The sequence below is a fragment of the Plasmodium fragile genome (genome assembly GCF_000956335.1).
Source record: "Plasmodium fragile strain nilgiri unplaced genomic scaffold supercont1.20, whole genome shotgun sequence".
NCBI lineage: Eukaryota > Apicomplexa > Aconoidasida > Haemosporida > Plasmodiidae > Plasmodium > Plasmodium fragile.
In genome coordinates this window covers 162,328-181,985 of record NW_012192600.1, presented here as the reverse complement: position 1 = coordinate 181,985, position 19,658 = coordinate 162,328, and the positions used below count along the sequence as shown (strand labels likewise).

The following is a 19,658-nucleotide window of genomic DNA, read 5'->3' as shown; positions in this document are numbered from 1 at the left end:
GAAGCTAAACATGCACACACACGCATGGGCGCATATGTGTGTATTTCGTTATCACAACGATGGCAACAACGATGGGTACGCCGATACGCAGCGGTCATACGTAGACGAACGGTCAGTCGTCGTCCGGATCCCTATCATGAATCGTAACCCTTCGGCGCTTCACCTCGGTGACCTCCTTGTTTTTGCTTTGCCTAATGTCAAGCGAGTGTCGGTTGACGGTCGAAATGCCATCGATGAATCTCATTTTGAACAAAACGTCCGCGTGGGAAAACATACCCTCTTTTAACGAGACAATAATAAATTGGGAGTTTGGAAATTGCGTCCTTATCATATCTCCGATGTTCTGTGTGTGGTTTAGGTCCAGCGCCGCGTCGATTTCATCCAGTATGTACATCGGGACGGTTCTCACTTTGAGCAGCGCCAAAATTAACGAGAGCGCCAGGAGACTCCTCTGGCCTCCGCTCAATTCGGTTAGGGACTCCTTCCAGTTGTTGTTGAAGGCGATCTGCAGAGGGGAGGGAAGAACAGTAAAGCATAGAAAAGAAATGGACAAGCCGCATTCACATTATGAATCCCCACATGTGACACTTCGCGTGTGCATTCCATGGGGAAGGAGCAAAAAATTTGTGCCGTTATCTTCACGCCCTATTGCATGGACACAATGGAGTTTCACACATATGAAGTGGCACCAGCGACAATGCAAATGGGGGGGGAGGGGGGGTGAAAGAAACCCGTGCGCACCATACCTTCATCTCAATCCCGTTGGAGAGGTCACCATCCACCACACTCAACTTAGCTTGCGCATTATTGAGCAGCGTGGAAAAAATGGCCTGGAAGTACTCATTAATTTGCTCATACATAGCAAGTAAACTCTCGCTTTTTTTCACATCCAGATCTGCTATAACTTCTTGTATCTTTTTCTTGTCTTCCTCCACCTGAGACTTCTTCGTAATAAGATCCTTGTAATCCACCTGCACCTGTTCATACATTTGGACAGCCTTCCTGTTGATGTTTATGGACAATTTGTTCTGTTCATTTTGGAGGGCCTGTATTTTTTTCTTTATGACGTCATGTCTGAAATTTTCAAAATCATATGGAGTGCATTTCTTATTGAAGAGTGGTTCGTAGGATTCGATCCAAACGTGTGTTTTGTTAAGATACTTAACAGTGTCGCTTGCCGTTTGGGAATCCTTTTGTAAATCTATTAAAGTATTTTCTAGCTTCTTCAAATCAAGCATATGTTCGCTTTTCCTTTTTTCCAGACCTTCTATCTTTTTTATTAGCTGTTTTATTTCATTTTCATAGCAAGTGAAACTGGCCTGGAGTTCTGAAATTTTTTTATCAAGGTTTTTCAGCTCCTCCAATGCAACATTTATATTATGTTCAATTTCTTCAATTTTTTTATCAATTTGGTTTATAGTTTCATCAGCGATGACCAAATCGTTACTTTCCTTTTCCATTTGTTTTTTGTAATTCTCTATTTGAAGGATTACTCCATCCACTTCTTCCTTCTTCTTATGTTCTTCATTTTCGAGGAGTTTTATTTTATTTTTTAATTTTCGAACTGAATCTTTTAGGTCCTCCTCTTTTTTGTCTTTATTGTTTTCATACTCTGAGATATCTTTTTCAATTTTGTGTATCACCTCAGTGAGTTTTTTTTGTTTCACATACAACTCGGTCAGTTGTTGTCGCCCCTTTTCTATTTCTTCCTTGGACTGTTCAATTTTTTGGCATATGTTTCCATACTTGCTTGTTTGTATTCTGTTATCTATATTGCTCAAATTGTTGGTATAAATTTGTAAATCTTTGCAAAGTATTTTTTTTTTTTCCTCCGCTTTTTTGAGTATGTCCAATTTGGCTTCTATTTCTTTCAACTTTTGATCCTTCTCCAGATATTCCTTTTTTTTATTTTCAAATTTTTCATAGTGAAGTAAGAAGAGGTTGATATTTTTGTTGGATCCCCCAGACATGCTTCCTGATGTGTCGAATTTATCTCCTTCTAACGTTATCGTCGGGAAGGACAACTTTTTATTTGGGTTGTAAGTAATCTTTTTACAATGATCCACATTGGAGCATATAATAGTACCATTAAAAAGGTACCTAATAAGTTTCTCCAATTTTTTATCATATTCCATTATGTCCAGGAAGTAGATGACGTCTTTTTTATCTTTTGAATCTAGCCCAACATATCTGCGACACTCTTCCACAATTTTTTCATTCACATCTCTTGACACAATGCAGTCTTGTAAAGGCAATAGGGTTACTCTTCTACTTCCCATGGCAAATTTATTATATTCGAATAAGCTTTTACTACACTCTTTGTTTTGTACAAGTATGTAGGATAATTTCCCCCCAAGGATTAAGTGAATGGCCAAGGCCGTTTGATTGTACTCTTTCTTAATTTTTATCAATTCATATATTTGTCCAAGGACATCTGTTGGGTTCACATTGCTAGGTATTTTGAAATCGATCTTAACATGGTTGATTAAATTTTTCAACACTTGTAACTCCTGATGTAGTTTTTCTATTTCGTTTGTCAGCATCATTTTATCATTTTGAATAAGGTCTACATCTTGGAAGTTATTATGTTCACTGTTTAATTTTTGTAATGCGTCCTCACAAGCAGTTTTTTTTTTCCCCTCCGTTTCTCTTTCCTTGCTCATTTCGCTGAACTCCTTTTCATATTTTTTCCTTTGATCCTTTAAAGCCAGAATTTCCTTCTCCAGATGTTTGCTATTTTGTAGCAAGTTATTTATCTGGGTTTCAATTTGGCTCAGATTTGTTTTATTATTTTTCAGCTGCTCTCTGAAGGAACCAGTGTACTCACTGTTGTTGATCCCTCCACTTAGCAAGCAGTTAATGGTTGTCTGCTTTTCACTAAGCTCTTCCCTTAAGAGCTCTATTTTTTTTTTCAGGTCTTCATAAGACTTTAAATTTTTATTATTTTTTTCGTCATTTTTTTCATAATCGTTTAATTTTTTTTCAATACGTTTTATTTCTTTTTTAATTTCTTCTTTTTTTTTTTTTTCCTTTTCTTTTTCTTTTCCTTCTATCTTTGCTTCCGACTTAAGATGGGAGATTTTCTTTTCCACTTGTTCCTTCTCAGAAATGAGTATTTTCATAGGCTCACTAGCAACATATGTCTGGCTGGTTAACTTTTCCTTTTCTTTTTTAAAAATCTCAATTTCTTTGTCGATATCTTTTATGTCTTTTTCTAAAACTTTTTTTTCATCCATAGCGTCTTCAATTTTTTCTTTACTTTTCTCCATCATATTTTTGGCCACATAATATTTATATGCAATTTCGATTTTTTCAAATTTTTCAATTTCTTCATTATTGCTAATGAATTTATTATATTCTTCCTTTTCCTTTTTTAATTTTACAAGCGTGGGCTCAATTTCGTCCACTAGTACTTTATTAATTTCGTCTAGCTTTTGATCTTTTTTTCCCATTAATTTTATTGCGTTTGTTCTCTTCACCTCGTAAAGTTTTGTTCCACTAGATTCTTCAATTAACCCCAGCAATTCCACCGGCTTCATATTTATCACTTTTGTTATTTTACCTTGCATAATTAGAAAATGAGGATTGTTAATATTTAATTTGAGTGACTGGAAGAAGTCGCTAATATCCTTTGGCTTTGCATTATGACTATTTAGCAGATACCTATTTCGTCCTCCTAAAACGATTTGTCTCGTTATGGTGATGTTTTTCATGTCCCTGTACGGTTCTTGTAGAGGACTTGGTTTCTGCTCATTGTTAAATTTGATCGTTACGCTCCCTTTGGTGATTCCCGCTTGTCCTTGCTTGTAGATCAGCTCGTCCAGTCTATTAACCCTAATCAGGTTTAAATTGTTTATGCCCATGACGAAGCAGATTGCGTCTAAGACGTTCGACTTACCGCTTCCGTTTAGCCCGGTAATCGCGTTGAACTGCGGATGGAACGGCCCGATCACTGTTTTGGTTGGATAGCTCTTGAAGCCATCCAGGATGATCTCCTCGATGTGCATTTTGAAAAGAGGGCTTCGTCTTGTTCAAGCGGTTTAAGCCGTTTTAGCGTTTTAAGCGTCTGAATCGGGTCAGGAGGTGTGCGTTTTCCGTACTGTCGTGCCGCACCCTGTGCGCTGCTTCAGTTTATTATGTTTTTTTTTTTTGTTTTTTTCTGCTCCGTGCCTGATTTCCAACATGCTCCTTTGACCATTTCCACCGCCGCACACAGTACAGCTGTTGCGAAGTTTCTCCCTCCCCGGAGAGTTTCCCTACTTTGGAAGTATTTCCCCGGTTGTTTTGGACCTCTTAATGTAAAACACTTTTCTGACGATTTTGTGATTCATCTCCCTCTGTTGAGATAAGCTGACACAGGATAAGAAATTCTTTAAATTTACTTCCCTTTTCTTTTTTTTTCTCTCCTTCTCGCTCTCTTTTTTTTTTTTTTTGTTTTTTTTTTCCGAAGCGGGAAAATACGAGCCCAACAAGCATACATTTTTTTGTGTTATTCCCCAGTTGGTCAACTTTCAAAATGTCCTTTTGGCAAAAATACGTCGCGCGCATGAGTTTGCGAACGGTGCGGTTTTACACGCACCACACATTTGTGCATTTTTGAAGTCCATTTTTCTGTAGGTATATTTTTTTTTTTTTTCCTTTTTCATGGGAGAGTGCAATTTACACCCTTTAGCATCCTTCACCCGTGTGTGTGTATATATATGTGCTGGGCCCAACAGCAGGGGGGACCCTACGAGGGAACTCTACGTTGGAAGTCCAATAAAATTGCTAATAAATCTTATGGAAAATGGGAAAATGGAAAAAAAAAAAAAAGGAAAGAAAAAATATGAACAAGATATCACTCAAAAGACAAAATAAAAAAAAATGAAACATTGACAAAAGGTCCACCATTTTATGTCTTTCCCGTTTCTCCATTAATAGACTTTAAAAAAAATAATAAAATAGATTTGCTTGAAAATTGGAACACCTATGTACTGGCATATGTACACATGGGAGTAATTTTCCCCAACGAAGGAGCTTTATGAACAGTTTAAAAAAAAAGTTTCGCGCATAGGTGAGGTGAAAAGGAGATATAGACTACACAATTTTGTAGTGTACACATAGGGTACATTCTCCCCCACCCCCCACATGTGCAAATAACGCATCATTAAGGGGGGAAGAAAAAAGAAACATATTCCCCGCCTGGTAACACCCAGGGAGTGCATTATCTGCAAGTCGCTCTTCGATCTGCGCAGAGTATATACCTTTTCTGCCTATTTAAAAAGGTGCAAAACAATGTCGCATCACTTTAAGGCATTTGTACAGTGGTAACTTATAAGTTAAACTGCCACTTAGAGGGGGAACATATTCCACCAGCTAAATATACCCTCGTCAAGCATCTATAACACAGTTATTTTTCGCACCACATGACAAACATACAAGAATAATAATAGTGCATATTAAAATGAATGCGATTTTGCACAATTGTGAACAGACAGATATGTACAACCAAGCGACACGCACATGTAACCACTTATGCAGTGATCAAATGGAACATAATCCTTCAAATAATTGAACGACATATCAGCTAAAATGTCTTGCACATTTGCAAACCACCTTTTCAGTGCTGCCGTCCTTTTTGCAGATATGCAACCGCATCCTCCCATAAGACGCGTATCAATAGCAGGTGCGCAAAAATGGAGTACTTAATTTTGGAGGAGAAATATAAAAACCTCTTGGTAAGCGATCATGCAACAGGGGCAGCGGTGTGTGTGTGCATGTATAGGTCCTTTACGTAAAAGCTGCACGTAGAATATGGTCCTGTCCAAAAAAGGAGCACATTAAAGATAACGGCACTTACCTGTTGATATACATTTTTCCTATACCCAATTTCATACTAACGTTGAAAGAATAAATCTAACCACGAAAAGGCAGTCTTGAAAAAGGAGTCAGAGGCCCTTCGGAAAAAGTTACAAGTTCGAGAAAAAAGGGGGATATAAAATGGGGCACATAAAAAGGGGGAGGGTGAATAACACAAATCGCAGCGCACATGTGCGTGCAGATAATTGAATGCATCCTCCTACACTGCACCAACTTAACAAACCCTTAAGTAGAATCTCGAAGGGGCCTACATCGAAAAGGAAAAAGAGGTGGCGGAAATACTAGAGGACAAAGAAAACCTGGAAGATCGACTTACCAAAATGGGGAGAGAAAACGAATCTTTGGAGGAAGAAATAGTAAAACTAAACGAGAAAATCGTGGTAATAATTACGAGTAGAGCAGGGGGGAAGACAATCTCCTGCTGCTGCATCCCTCCATGTGTGTTCTTTTATTCACTCAATGCGATCCCTTTAGAACCTCCTACACTGCACTTAAAACACATACGCACTTGAAGGACCTGACGGACATATCCAAGACATACCGACAAATGATAAGAAGCCGAAATAAGGAACTGCAGCATTCGCAATTTTTGGTGGCAGAAAATATGCACCTTAGAAATAGCCTTGAGGTCAGAGACTTTGCAAGCATCCTAATGAACATGCAGACTCACACGCGAGTGAACGCGCTAAATGTGGTCCGCTTGGTTCATTGGTTGCGTTTAATGCTTCCCTTTAGTTGGACTTTTTTATACTACCTATTCCGTGACTTCGCCCCTTTTGTAACTCCCCTACTCTTTTTTTTTCCTCCCAGATGGCGCATAGCGAAAAGGTGGAGCTCGAGTCCGAACTAGGGAAGAAAAAAAACGTTATACAATTGATCAAGGATAAGTATAAAAAAAATATAAGCAGGTAAAAAGTGCATAATTGGGATTGCACAAAAAGGGGAGTTCATCTCCCCAACATCTTTGCCTCTCTACACACACGATGGAATGGTGTCATGCACAATGGTTCAGTTTTTTTTTTTTTTTTTTTTTTTTTTAAGGCTTCTTGATAAGTTTAACGAAAAGGACAGACACTTTTACGAGTTTCAAAGTTCGGTCGTAAGAGGTAATCATTTGGAAAGGACCATAAAACTTTACGAGTCCATAGATAGGTGTTAGGTGTGAGAGCGGCTTTTGGAAGAAACCACTCGTTGCAACAAATGCAAGGAACTCTTTCTCATTTTTGCTTCTTCTCATCTACACACACGCACGCACACCACATGTGGGGGCTAACCGCTTTTGCCAGAATTGCACAATTTAAAAATGGCCATCCGACGGGAACAGGAAAACACCTTTTATGACGACAGTATAAGGGACGATACAATTTTGAAATTAAGCCTCCACCTGGATGTGGTAAGTTTGTGCAAATGGTGGGGAAAAAAAAAAAAAGAAAAAATCCCGTGTGCGCCGTTAGTTTTTTTGGTAGAATTTTCTACGATGTGAACTGAGGGGAAACCCCTCTACTTCTCTACCTCCATTCTAAAAAAAAAAAAAAATACCGTCCACGTCGCAGTGTAGCATTCAAAGTAAATACTGCTTTCTCCCCCTGCGCAATTTGTATACGCACCAGCTGATCAAAAAAATGGAGGAGAAAATGACCATATCCGTAACGAAGTAGAATCTCCGACGTGAACATAACAAAGGCCGCCCACAAAAGTGCAAGCACACACATGGGGAATCCTGATGTATATCGTACGCATATAAACGGATAAGTGACGAAGCGGCTACTTAGATTTCCTGCAAAGGTTTACAACGAAAACGCAGCTTCTCCGTTGATATATACTTCCCCTGGAGTGGCAAAAAAAAAAAAAAAAAAAAGCGGGCAGAATCCCCAATTGAATAAGCAACTATAATGGTGTTAGTACCACCCCTGTATTGTATCGCGAAAGGAGCAAATGCATCATCCTAAGTGTGCAAATTGATTAAGTGCAGGGCTAAGGGACCTCACCACGAATACGCAGAAACATGCGCGCGGCACTGCTGCCCCCGTGCATATCAGCCGGGAAGACAAATAGCAGACACCACAAGGCGCCATTCATACCCCTGCGAAAGTGCCAATTCACCATGTCCTCCGCTAAGCTAAACAATGGAGATAAAAAACTTCTCGAATGGAAAGAAATAAATGACCACAATTATGACCATGTAATAAAAGAGAGGAAAACATTTCTGCTCTACGGATATGCCCATTACTCAAATAGATGTTTCACCCAGTTTGCTAAGTTGGCATCCCTAAGTAATGACTTGGTGGGAGTCAAGGAAGTTGAAAAATTGCCCCTATACAAGCTAAACGTAAGTTTGAATAATTTCCTCGTTCGTAAATTCCATATTAAATCCTTACCCACCATTCAGTTAAGACATAAAAATAAACTAGTAGATGAACTGGTCGGAAATGAATTAAATGAACAAACAAATGTGGACAGGCTACTAAGAAGGTGTGGCACTTATTTTAACTCTATTCGAGAGGTGAACAATATGATCGATTTTTTGGCCAGGGAAGAAGAGCTTCCCAATAGTGGTTATAATGAGTTATTGGAGAAGGAAGAATTTCTTCATGGGATATGCCCACCACCCATAGTAACAACAAATGGGGAAGCCAATATGGATGTTACCACGTGTCCGCCCCTAAAGGACAAAAACAACTTTACATTACAAATGAAAGAAAAACTTTTACCAAAAGATACGCTAAACGATTTACTTCTAAAATATCAGTGCACCACTTACGTCATTTTTAAAAAGCTAGAACTTTTACTCAATGCAGAAAAAAAAAATACTCATCTGATCAAACTTGTCTTGAATGAAATAATTGCCAACCATAGTTCCTACTTGGATATAAATGAACACTACAGCAGGTTAATGGCCCAAGCATTTCTACTTCTTTTCGATGAGGAAAAATTGACAATCACACATTTGTTGGACCTAAAAAAAGATTTGGAAGCAGCAGAGGGAGACTCTTCTATACAAGCTCATATTGTCCAGTCGATTCATTTCAACGAACCGATCATCACTTTTGACAATTTTAAAAATATTCATTTGAAGCGTCTAAAGAGGGTAGACGAATTTTTATCCAACCAATCTCCAGTAGAGGCTGCGTCAAAAAGAATAGCCTCTGCGGAAATCACCCCCCATTTAGGCGAAAAACAGGAAGAAGTACAAAAGGACAAATGGAAAGAAGCCTCGCAAATCAATGCAAAGACAAGATACCTCAGTCGCGTGTGCAGAATGTTGGCCATAAAATATTTGCTAAAGGAACAGTATGATGATGCCTTCCACCACGCACTACAATCTTACACATTAACATTTCCCCTAAATGATATGGACACATCTAAATCGAAGGTCCTCATTGAAAATTTAATTTTATATCTAGGGGCATACAATCAGAGTGTCATTAAATTTTTGAGCAATCTCCAACTGCTCTTTACGGACAAAATATTTAAGGTCGTTCGGTTTCCCCACACAAGGGCAATTAAAGGTGGAAGGCCAATGATGAAAAGGGGGAAGTCTGGTAAGTGGCTGTGGCTAAGTCAGGACTGGAAACCTCGGTGGTTGAAGAAAAAGGCAAAGTTGATTTTGGAGGAGGAATGGAAGTGCGTCCCTGATAAGAACGTCCCCTTCTGGAATTAGAAGCGCCCTCTGCAGGGTGCACCCCCATGTTACCGTCAAGGATGGACGCCAAAAAAGGACAAATCGTTAATGCAGTGCGAAAGGTGTGCACACAAAGTTATGCGTGGGTCGTCCCACATGCAGGTTCACGTGCGAGGGTGGGTGGACCGAAATGTGTATACATATATATGTGTTCTTACGTATGTACATGAGTAAGCGCGTTTGAACACGCAGAAATGATAAATGGGAATAGGCAAAACAGTTAATTCGTCATCTTTTATAGATCAGCGGCATGTGTTAGGGGCACTGGTGTGTCCTTAGCAAACGGCGGAGCAAATCGACCCGCCACTGTGCCTTCACGTAGGCGCGCAGAACATACGAGTGTATTCTCATATACACTTGTTCACAGACGCGTATTCATGCAGATGTATGTGTATTCCAGTGGAGAAGCCTTACGTTTTTTTCTCCCCTGCATGTGTGCCGATAAAGAACCTATCCTGTATCAAACGGGGGACATCGTTCACGTTCGTCTAAACCGTTGGGCAACGTGTAGTCCTTTTTTGTTTTCTTTTTTTTTTTTTTTTGTTAACTAAGGTGCAATTCGTGTGGTCAGTGGCCACGTCGTAGCAATAAAGTGTGTGTACGCTTCCATCGTATGCTGCAGCCGCAAATGTCCATCTTATGCTATTGTTTGAACGCATGCTTGAATTTCCCCTTGGCAACTTTCCTGCGTGTTTTCCTGCATGCTTGCAGATAAACTGGTTGATGTGCTCGTCTTGGCAACTCGCTTCTTCTTCTTCTTAACCACAGAGTGCTTCGCCTTGTGTGCTGGCCCCGCCTCGGAAGACACCTTAGTCTCGAAGGTTGTGTGTCCCCCGTCCTGATCATTTTTATCCTCGGAAAAATTGTGAACAGTACTGGAATCGTTATCTTGACTGAAATTTTGCTTTCTTCTACATACAGTTTCTGCCTTGGGTACTTTCTTAAGGACTTCGAATGCATCCCTAGCTTTTTGCATTTGTATTTTGTTCAAGTAGAGTTCCTTCTTCAAGGTGTGTAGTTCATCCACCTGGTGCTTAGCAGATTTATCATACATCATTTCTTTAAATTTCATATTTGCATGAACTTTCCTATTGTTGGCCACTTCTTTCAAATAGGCATTTTGTCTGTGTACTTCATTTTCTCTAATTTGTTTTTCCAGTTCAACCATGAACAAGTCTTTTTTGTTTGATGCGTCAATTACGTTTTCTAGGTTGTTGCACATTAGGCGAAGTTCGTTTTGCAATTCTTTATTTCTTTCTTCGTATTGGTTGACGAGCATTTCATTTCGTATTATTTCATTTTTCAACAAAACGATTTCTGAATCTTTTTCTTGTATCATGGATTGTAGGTGAGAAGACTGCTTTTCCAAGATGCTTATCTCCGATGAGCATTTGTCTACCTTTTCAGTGTATAGGAGTTGCTGCTTTTTTAGGAGTTCTTTCAATTTGCCCAGATCCTTTTCGCTCTTCTGTAGCATACTCTCCATATATGCTATGCGCATATCACGTGAAACGATGGATTCCATGTACTCCAGGGTGTCCTTCCTCAATTCACTTAAAGCTTGGAACGTATTTTCGTATTTAAAATTCACATTTTTATTTTCTTCTTTCAATTCATACACTTCCTTTTCTAACTCCACGATTGTTGACTTTAGCGTATACATATCGTTGTTGTCAAAACTGGGCTTGGAAAACTTAGACACCTTTTTTCCCTTCTTGTATGAATTTTTGTTCTCTTTTAACTCATCCCCTTCCAGTGACAGGAGACTTTCCTCACACGTGCTTTTGCTCTTGTACCAGCTAAATTCATCCTCCTTATCCTTTCCCTCCTCTACATCGTTAACCCCATATGTGTCACTTCTCTCATATGTATCAACTCGATTGTTCCTTTCATTCGTTTTGTTTAGTCCCTTCCCATTTTCATTATTTTTCCCTGCACATTTGTCGTACCTCCCCTCATCACCTTCTTTATCTCGGCCTTGCAAAAATTTGAAGAGGTTATGTACATCACTCAGACTTGTGTTTTCCTTCAAACGAAGCAAATAATCATTTTCGTTGTCCACAGAGCCGATTTCATTTTCCAGTTTCGTCAGGACTTTATCTCGTACGTTCAAACTTGATTTGAGGGACCTTCTCTCGATTTCCACCCTTTTCAAATGTTTCAACGTTTCTTCATATTTAATTTTTTGGTCCAACAGTTTTTCTTTTAGCTTTCTGTTTTCTACATTGGAGCACTCCCTCTCTTTTTCTGCACCGTCTGGTTTGACCATTTCGCTTTTTCGCTTCTCATTTTGAATCTCATTTTCCAATTCCTTTATTTGTTCATCCTTTTCTTTTATCAGTTCATTAATTTTATTTTTTATGATCGGTTCGGGTAATTTTTCCTTTGTCACTCTCTTTTTAAAAGGTTCCATGTGCTTTAATTTTCCCATCACTTCTAGGTCTTTCTTATTTTTCTTTTCATTAATGTGGTAGATTGGCGTTTCATCGTGTGTACTTATTTGTACGTACCCTTGACCGCCATGCAAAGGGGAGTCAAAGTGGATGAGACCTGCAGACACATCATTGTACACTTTTTCGCAACTGTGTTGCATGAATGCTGGTTTGGTATTGAACAGGCATGGCACTTTGCTCACTTTTTTGACCAACCGTTTGTTTGTTGGGGCAGCATTATACCGAGTTGTGTAAGCACTAGAAGTTGGGTGCGTAAAAATACCGCTGTTGTGAATTCCATTTATGGCACCATTGTTCATTTCATTACATCCCCTTGTGTGCCCCTTTAAACAGGGAAATGAATTCATGCAACTGACCTTTCGAGGACTACCCCCATGTGCACCATAATTGGGAATCGCTGGACCTTGGCTAACTACGTTCGGGTTGTAGGTTATCTTCTCTGTGTAGATTGGTGGGTGCGACTTAAACGTGGTGGTGGTGCACATCGGACTCACCTTGTTGCTACGGTACTCGTATACATCTCGGTTGCTCAGTTTTTCCTTTTCTTCATTTTGTGCTCTAATTTCGTGGTACTTGCTGGAGGGTATTAGGTTGTGGGGCATGATAAACGATGGGGACCTCATTTTTGTCGGTGGGTACGCGGGGCTAAGCGGCGAGATGGAGGCGACTACACCTGCTAGAAGACAAATAATTCATTCCTATTCTCGCTGACTTCACTGAGTACAAATACTTCTCATCTAATCAGCGATTGTTAAAAATACTTTTGCCAGGGTCTCGCCAGACAATCATGGGGCGGTGAATTAATTAAAGGGAAAATGCTGAGCGCAATTTTTCCATACAACAAAAAGTAGATTTGTTTGTGCGGCTAAAATGTTGACTCATAAAATGTTAAAGAAGAAATGGTGAATCACGATCCATAGCCGTGTCAGCTAAGAGGCACGTTCCGAAGGACGTGGTGAAGACGGAGGTATATACTGTGACAAAAACTACAACGAAGACAAATATAAAGCTACTTAAACGAAAAAATAACAGGGGGGACGATACATCAACGTGCTGCTTGCACGTGAAGGAAATGTATATCTGTGTAAAAATAAACACAATGACTTGTCAGTGTCCAAGTCGGTGTGGATCATGATACAAGTTAAATAATTAAAATCAAAAATCTTTTTTTTTTTTTTTTTTTTTCCTTTTTTGTTGTTCACATCCTCACATGTTGAAAAACGTTATTCAAATTTGTAAAAATAAAACAGAGAAACGGTAAGCGGAAAAAAAAAAAGGAAGCAGCGTGAAAAAAAAGGCGGAAGAAATCATATAATTCACACTGCGCGTTTCACAATGGTATAATTAATGGATACAGGCAGTAATGCGAAGTTGCAAGGAAAACAACAACAAAAAAAAAAAGTATTCACCCTACACGTTTACAATGTAGACTTGTGCTGTTATAGAAATTTTAAAATGACAATTTTAAACCACATGGTAAAAGCGTAAATTTTAATCAAGTTTAAGCGTTTGTTGGTGTGAAATGTACACACTTTTTTTTTTTTTTTTTTTTTCTAGACATTTAAATGTAACATTTTTGCGAACTATGCCAAAATTGTTAAACAAAAAAATATATATATATGTGGTGTAAATATTTGCGAAAATTTAAGCAACCAACAAGTTTAAATTTTTCCGTTTTTGACTTTACTGAACATGCTAAAAAAGCAAAGTGGTTCAAAGTAGACATGTCTTTAGAAATAATTGCCACAATATTTCGGCACCATTTGTGTGCGAATATCTTGCTGCCGTTTTGGGTTGCCTTGGCTTAGTTCCGCAAAGTTGGGAAGATTTCCCCAAAAATGGGATTTTCCCCAAATTGAGATTTCATCACAATTCTGCAAAATTTCGTTTTCCTCGGGTCGCTTCATTCGTTTAATGTTTCTCAATGCCGTTGCTTTTACTGGAATTTTTTTTTTTTTTTTTTTTCCTCAGCGAAACGCTATAAGAGAAAAGCTAAATTGCACTTTCCCCCTTCTATGCCCATGCTAGCTTGGGTGACGTGAATGCCCATGGTGAGCGCTTCTGGGGGAAGAGGGAAGCCTCGCCAAATTGCGAATTTTTTACGAACTGTTAAAATTTGTGTGGTTCCCAGGTGATGTAATGTGTACACATTTTTACCCTTCTGTTGTGCTAATTTTTTTCCTTAACATGTTGTGCATAAATTGGTGTAAAAATCGATCATAGTTGCGTTTTTTGTTTTTTATTTTTTTTTTTGTCCCACACAAGTGTTGTGCATTCGTTCACACATTACCTTCGTGTCTATGAAAACACCTTTTATTCACAAATAAATATATTTTTAAAAAAATAAAATTTGAATTTAATACAATTCTCGTGCCCCATATTTTAGTGCGGAAGAACTCCGTTTTGTCGTACAAAAAGGTAACAGAAAAAAAAAAAAAAGTTGCACTTTATTCGAGTGGTCAATTGTTCAGCTGCTCAAAGCTACACTTGTATGTAAACATTTTCTCCGTTTTTTCATATCACATGGCGTGGAAGTAGCTGTCTTTTATTCACCAAGCTGTTTGTAAAGTTTGTCCCAAATGTTCCTCTTCCCCGTCTACACATAGTACGTACATGTGTGCGTAACGTAGTACATAGTTGTACTCATAATGGTAGACAATGTTGCCCAACCGACAACATGGTGCCGTTTGCAAATTGGTCAAATTCCTCGCTTAACATAGCCAGCGGGGAGCAAAAATGCGTGTGAGATTTGGTGGAAAAACGCTAGCAATGGCCCAGACGAAAGAACGCGCAAACATACATAGACACTTGTGCGCCTTTCTACACGCAACTACTTAAATAAGCACTCCTGGTCATACCCACTTATGTTTTTTTCCCAATTATGGAAAAAAAAAAAAAAAAATTGGCACACCCAAAGGGGTATATATATGTGTCCACCCACGGTTGCTACAATGTGCTCTTTAAAGATGCTTCCCTTGACCTCTCAAACATTCCCATTTCTACATCAGAAATGTGATGAAGAAAGTTGGCAATTGTATCTACGCCGTATCGTGGCCACCTTTCACCCGAGGTGCAACAGTTGATGAGAGAAAAAAAAAGAGGGGTGCTCATCTCATGTTTCATTTTTGTGAAAACCTCTAAATGTTAAAATTTAAAAGCATTAATTAGACAAAGTTAATTTTTTATCATATTAATTTTTCTTAATGAAAAAAAAAAAAAAAAAAAAAATTATATGAAATGTGTTTTTTCTGTTTGCACGTAAAAAACATATACACATAGCAGAAATGCATAGCGGGTATACACAATAGGTACGCACAGCTGGTACACACAACGGTGCCCATGGATGGCGCACATAAAAGCTACGCACAGCGGCTACGCAGAACAAATCCACATATAAGAAGGGTACACAACTACTTCTGTTCAAAGGAGAATAATATAAATCAACATATATACATTATGTGTTTTAAAAAAAAAACAATTGTTTTTTTTTGTTTTTTTTTTTTTTAATTACGCAAATTTGTTGGTGAGACAACGGTTGCGTCAGGCAAATTCGTGTTTTCTTTTGGTTGCGCGAGCCGGCTCGTTTGTCACATGCTGCATATTACTATGTCGTCGTATTGGATGGGTTTTCTTCGTCGCACATGGGTGAACAGCATGCATCACACATGGGTGAACTGCGCATGGCACGCACATGCTCTACGTTGCTCTATTCATCATCCTCCTCCTCCGCCGAATCATCGTTCGTGTCATCGTCCGGCACGTAATGTTCGTGATCCCTTGACACGACTTTGTGGGATTCGTGCGGCATCGGGCCGCCGTCATTATTATTACTGTTAGCATTGCCGGCGTTTCCCGCACTGCTCGTTTGGTTGCTATGGCTGTTCCTACGCGCCCCGGTGCCGCCTTGTGTGAAGCTGTTCCTTTTATTTGGGTCTCCACCGGCACCGGCTTCCTCTTCATCACTGCTGTCGTTTCTTCCGCCAATATCCCCAATCATTTGTTGGAACAGGGTTGGCTCATTGTCCAACTCGATGTCTTCTGGGTGCACGAAAATTTCTCTCTTTATTTCCGTTTGCGAGTAGGCTCTGAATGGCAAGTCCAATTTCTTATCACATCCAAAATAGCAGTCACTGAGGATGTAAATGGACACACACAAATTACCTACCCTATCTACCATAAATTGTAACTTTTCTTCAATTGTTTTTTCACAATTTTTTACATGTATATATTTTAAAATACGATCATCTCCCTTGTAGGTAGCCACAATCCACCATTCTTCAAATTTGGGTTGAGGAAAGAAAGGCGCATGGATATAACCAGCTGCTTCATTTTCATGTAAATTGGTTCTATCAATATGTATGTAAATCGAAGCCACGTCTCCCTTCACAATATGAGTCTCATCTTCCACCAAAATTCTTGCAGTCATCTTAATATCCGGAACAACATTGCAAAATGATTTGACATCCAAAATTTCTTCATCCGTCATTTCGTTTAGTCCCTTTCTGGACTCATGACTTTGATGTACAAAATCTAGGATTTCCTTCACCGCTAATTTTCCCTTATGGACATGTTTAATTATATTTTCAGTAAAATGAGGAATTTGCAACAAACTTGAACTTCTAATGTCAAGGGCTTGTATGAGGCATCTTCTAAATGTTAAGGCAGCCTGTGCTGTTAAAAACCAATCCCTTAAAATGCTAATTTCTATCATACAATGTGTTATGAGTAGAGAAAATTGAAGAATTTTTTTTAAATCTTCTCTCATTTCTTCTGATAATAAATCATACCTTCTTTGCATGTGGGCTAATATTAAAAAGTAATTTTTCGTTATCACGGGTATTTTGAAGCTTCTCTTTTTTGGCTCTACTAATTCTTCTATCATTTTCTTCACATATTGATCATCCTCCTCACGAAGTTCGATATCCCTACTTTCTGCCGTAGCCGCGAGCATTTCTGGATATGCCTTTGCTCTACTATTTTCATTTATAGTGTACGTTAAATATTGCAATGTTTCAATTTTGACCCCATTGGGCCCATACTGTTTTTGTCTTTGGTAATATATAATAAAAGCGGCCGGAATGAAGACCAGAAATATTAAGAAAAAAATGGATAATATTAACAACTGATATTTTTCATCTATTAATAATTTGGGTAAACCAATTCCTACTTTCATCATACCAGGCCCATCTGGATTTCCATACTTTTCATAATTCTCCTTTGATATTTCATCCGTCAATGCTTGATACGCTTTCGTTATTAAAATAAATTTTGCTGCAGCTGACGTATCATTAGGATTTTTATCTGGATGGTATTTCAATGATTTAAGTCTATACGCCTTTTTAATTTCTCCTACTGTTGCACCTGCATTAACTTCTAATATTTCGAACGGGTCAAAAGTCTGCATAGGCTTCGTACTCAACATCTGCTGCACCAGGACAAACAGCAATCCCCAGAATAGCACCAACAAAAAAAATTGAATTATTCTTATATATCCTAACTTTTCCCATAGTGTAGTGCTTTTATTTCTCTTCTCTAATTTTTCCTTACATAGTGCACATGCACAGGACCGGTACACACTGTTGTGCTTGGACTTTTTTAAATTGTTATTATCATTGTTGAAAATTTTGTTAAATAGAGATTTGATGTAAATGTATGTACATGGAATTAACACACAAATTAGAACAGTTCCCGCGAAAAAAATAAATGCAGAGTCATCATAGCTTAATAATGGCTCTTTTTTACTATCTTTCGTAAACGTATCGCGAAACTGTGACATTCTTATTTACGCAAATTGTATCAATGTATTTTGGAGTCTATACACGCCTGTACGTACGTACGAGCGTGACTACGTGTGGTTGCGAGCCCGGAATAGCTTAGTACGTACGCAAGGGCATTTATATATGTACCATAGGGACATTCACATGTGCGCACTGGTTTTCATAAGTAAGAAATGGCATTTACGTGTACAATAGGGGGTACTCAACATGTAAGCTTAGGCATATGTCCGAATAACCACATATATTACGAGGCAATATGACACAAAAAAAAAAAAAAAAAAAAAAAGAGCAGGGCAAAAACAGAAGAAATGTACTATTTTGATATGCTGTGCTAATAGCTGTATAAAGGGTTAAACAGAATAAAACAATAACAAAGAAAAAACATACACTAAACACTATCAGAAATATGGGATGGAAGAAAAAAGAATAAATAATTAATTTATTTAGCAAACATTTTTAAGAGCGGTGGAAGGAAAGAATTGTAAAAAGGGTTAACATTGATATATTCAACGAAATTACAAACCATGTAATGCGATGTAGTACAATTGTGATTGTAATTTTTTTTTTTAAATTTGTTTTTAATTTTTTTTTTTTTACCTAACTATGGATTTGAAACAATAATTAAACTAAAGGCAAGATTTGATTAACGCCTTTCTTTTGCCCTTTAAAAAAAAAAAAAATTTTTAATATTATTTTTTTGTATATACCACGTGGCCTTAGCCTTCATCTTGCCTAATTACTGCTTTCAGGCTTACGCAAAATTATTACGCGAATTTTTTTTTTTCTACAGGTGAACGGAATATACATGTTTACGCCTTTGAACAGTTTATGCGCTTATGCGGGTTATGCATTTTAGCGCCTTTTTAAAATACATTTAACAAATTTTAACTTGGGTTTATATACTTTTTTTTTAAACAATTAAAAAGTCAACCATTATATGGTAAACAAATCACCATTTTAGCAACTTTTCATGTCATACATACAAATCTTCATGATCGTTTCAGAGAAATTCCGTTGTTTGTTTAAATGTAAGAAAGTTAATTTACCTTACCGTTTAATGTGTCATATAGTGTGATCGCAATGGTTTGACCATAACATTTAAATATATAAACCTACCTACCTTTGCATAGTACAGATATATACTGCGAGGGAGACTTGTTTTTATTTGCATTGAAAATGCGTCAAATTTTATATGTAAAAATTTTATCTGCAAACGTGTTACATGTCAGAAAACTGTTCCTTTTCAGCGTACTGTGCAAATTATACTTTCACTTTTGCAAGCATTTACTCTGATGAGATCTCAAACCATGCGCTTTAGATTGCCTTTTTTGTTCTTTCAACATTTGTATTTGTTAACATGATGAGATGTACGCAGTGAAATTGAAATATATATGGTGTACATTTAATTATTTTCCTAGGTAACAAAGTATCATTAGTCAATAGCTTTCTTTTTGATCTACAAAATTGAGGGGAAGGGGGGTAAATACATCAAATGAACAGGGAAAAATCACCTAATTTTATACCATATATTAAAAAAATATTGATTATTCGAAGAATGGTAGCACATTCCGCACACATTCTTTTAATCACATTAACATATAATTTAAAATTACGTAAAAAACGGCTTTTTTTTTTTTTTTTTTTCCTTCTGTTATTTGTCTGAATTGTCACTGGGAATAAGGTAAAAAAACAGGACATTGCGTCATGTGATTTAAAAACGTTCAGCACATTGTTAGTACACATGACACATTTAATGTTGGCTGTTTTTCCAAAAAGGTGGATTCAAATACAGAGCGAAAACACCCACATGGGAGACCCTGTCGAAATATCATGTGTAGACCTGCATAAAATTATATTTGAGGAGGTACACATGGGTACCAACCTCCG

The 19,658-nt window shown here is 37.9% G+C and overlaps 5 protein-coding genes across 5 annotated transcripts; 2 read left to right on the top strand and 3 right to left on the bottom strand.

Annotated features, from left to right (window-relative positions):
* Positions 1 to 112: 112 nt before the first annotated feature.
* Positions 113 to 4,007, bottom strand: AK88_02137 (uncharacterized protein; the record flags this gene model as incomplete). Its single annotated transcript, XM_012479771.1, has 2 exons — positions 113 to 505; positions 747 to 4,007. 2 exons carry the CDS (start codon positions 4,005 to 4,007, stop codon positions 113 to 115), a joined length of 3,654 nt encoding a protein of 1,217 aa, XP_012335194.1.
* Positions 4,008 to 5,675: 1,668 nt separating this feature from the next.
* Positions 5,676 to 7,018, top strand: AK88_02136 (uncharacterized protein; the record flags this gene model as incomplete). Its single annotated transcript, XM_012479770.1, has 6 exons — positions 5,676 to 5,717; positions 5,889 to 5,954; positions 6,093 to 6,239; positions 6,374 to 6,553; positions 6,670 to 6,767; positions 6,901 to 7,018. 6 exons carry the CDS (start codon positions 5,676 to 5,678, stop codon positions 7,016 to 7,018), a joined length of 651 nt encoding a protein of 216 aa, XP_012335193.1.
* Positions 7,019 to 7,162: 144 nt separating this feature from the next.
* AK88_02135 (uncharacterized protein) lies at positions 7,163 to 9,520 on the top strand (the record flags this gene model as incomplete). The annotated part of the gene is made up of 3 exons (XM_012479769.1): positions 7,163 to 7,252; positions 7,413 to 7,505; positions 7,979 to 9,520. 3 exons carry the CDS (start codon positions 7,163 to 7,165, stop codon positions 9,518 to 9,520), a joined length of 1,725 nt encoding a protein of 574 aa, XP_012335192.1.
* Positions 9,521 to 10,178: 658 nt separating this feature from the next.
* AK88_02134 (uncharacterized protein) lies at positions 10,179 to 12,617 on the bottom strand (the record flags this gene model as incomplete). The annotated part of the gene is made up of 1 exon (XM_012479768.1): positions 10,179 to 12,617. One exon carries the CDS (start codon positions 12,615 to 12,617, stop codon positions 10,179 to 10,181), a length of 2,439 nt encoding a protein of 812 aa, XP_012335191.1.
* A 3,083-nt stretch (positions 12,618 to 15,700) lies between these two features.
* Positions 15,701 to 17,770, bottom strand: AK88_02133 (uncharacterized protein; the record flags this gene model as incomplete). Its single annotated transcript, XM_012479767.1, has 1 exon — positions 15,701 to 17,770. One exon carries the CDS (start codon positions 17,768 to 17,770, stop codon positions 15,701 to 15,703), a length of 2,070 nt encoding a protein of 689 aa, XP_012335190.1.
* Positions 17,771 to 19,658: the final 1,888 nt, after the last annotated feature.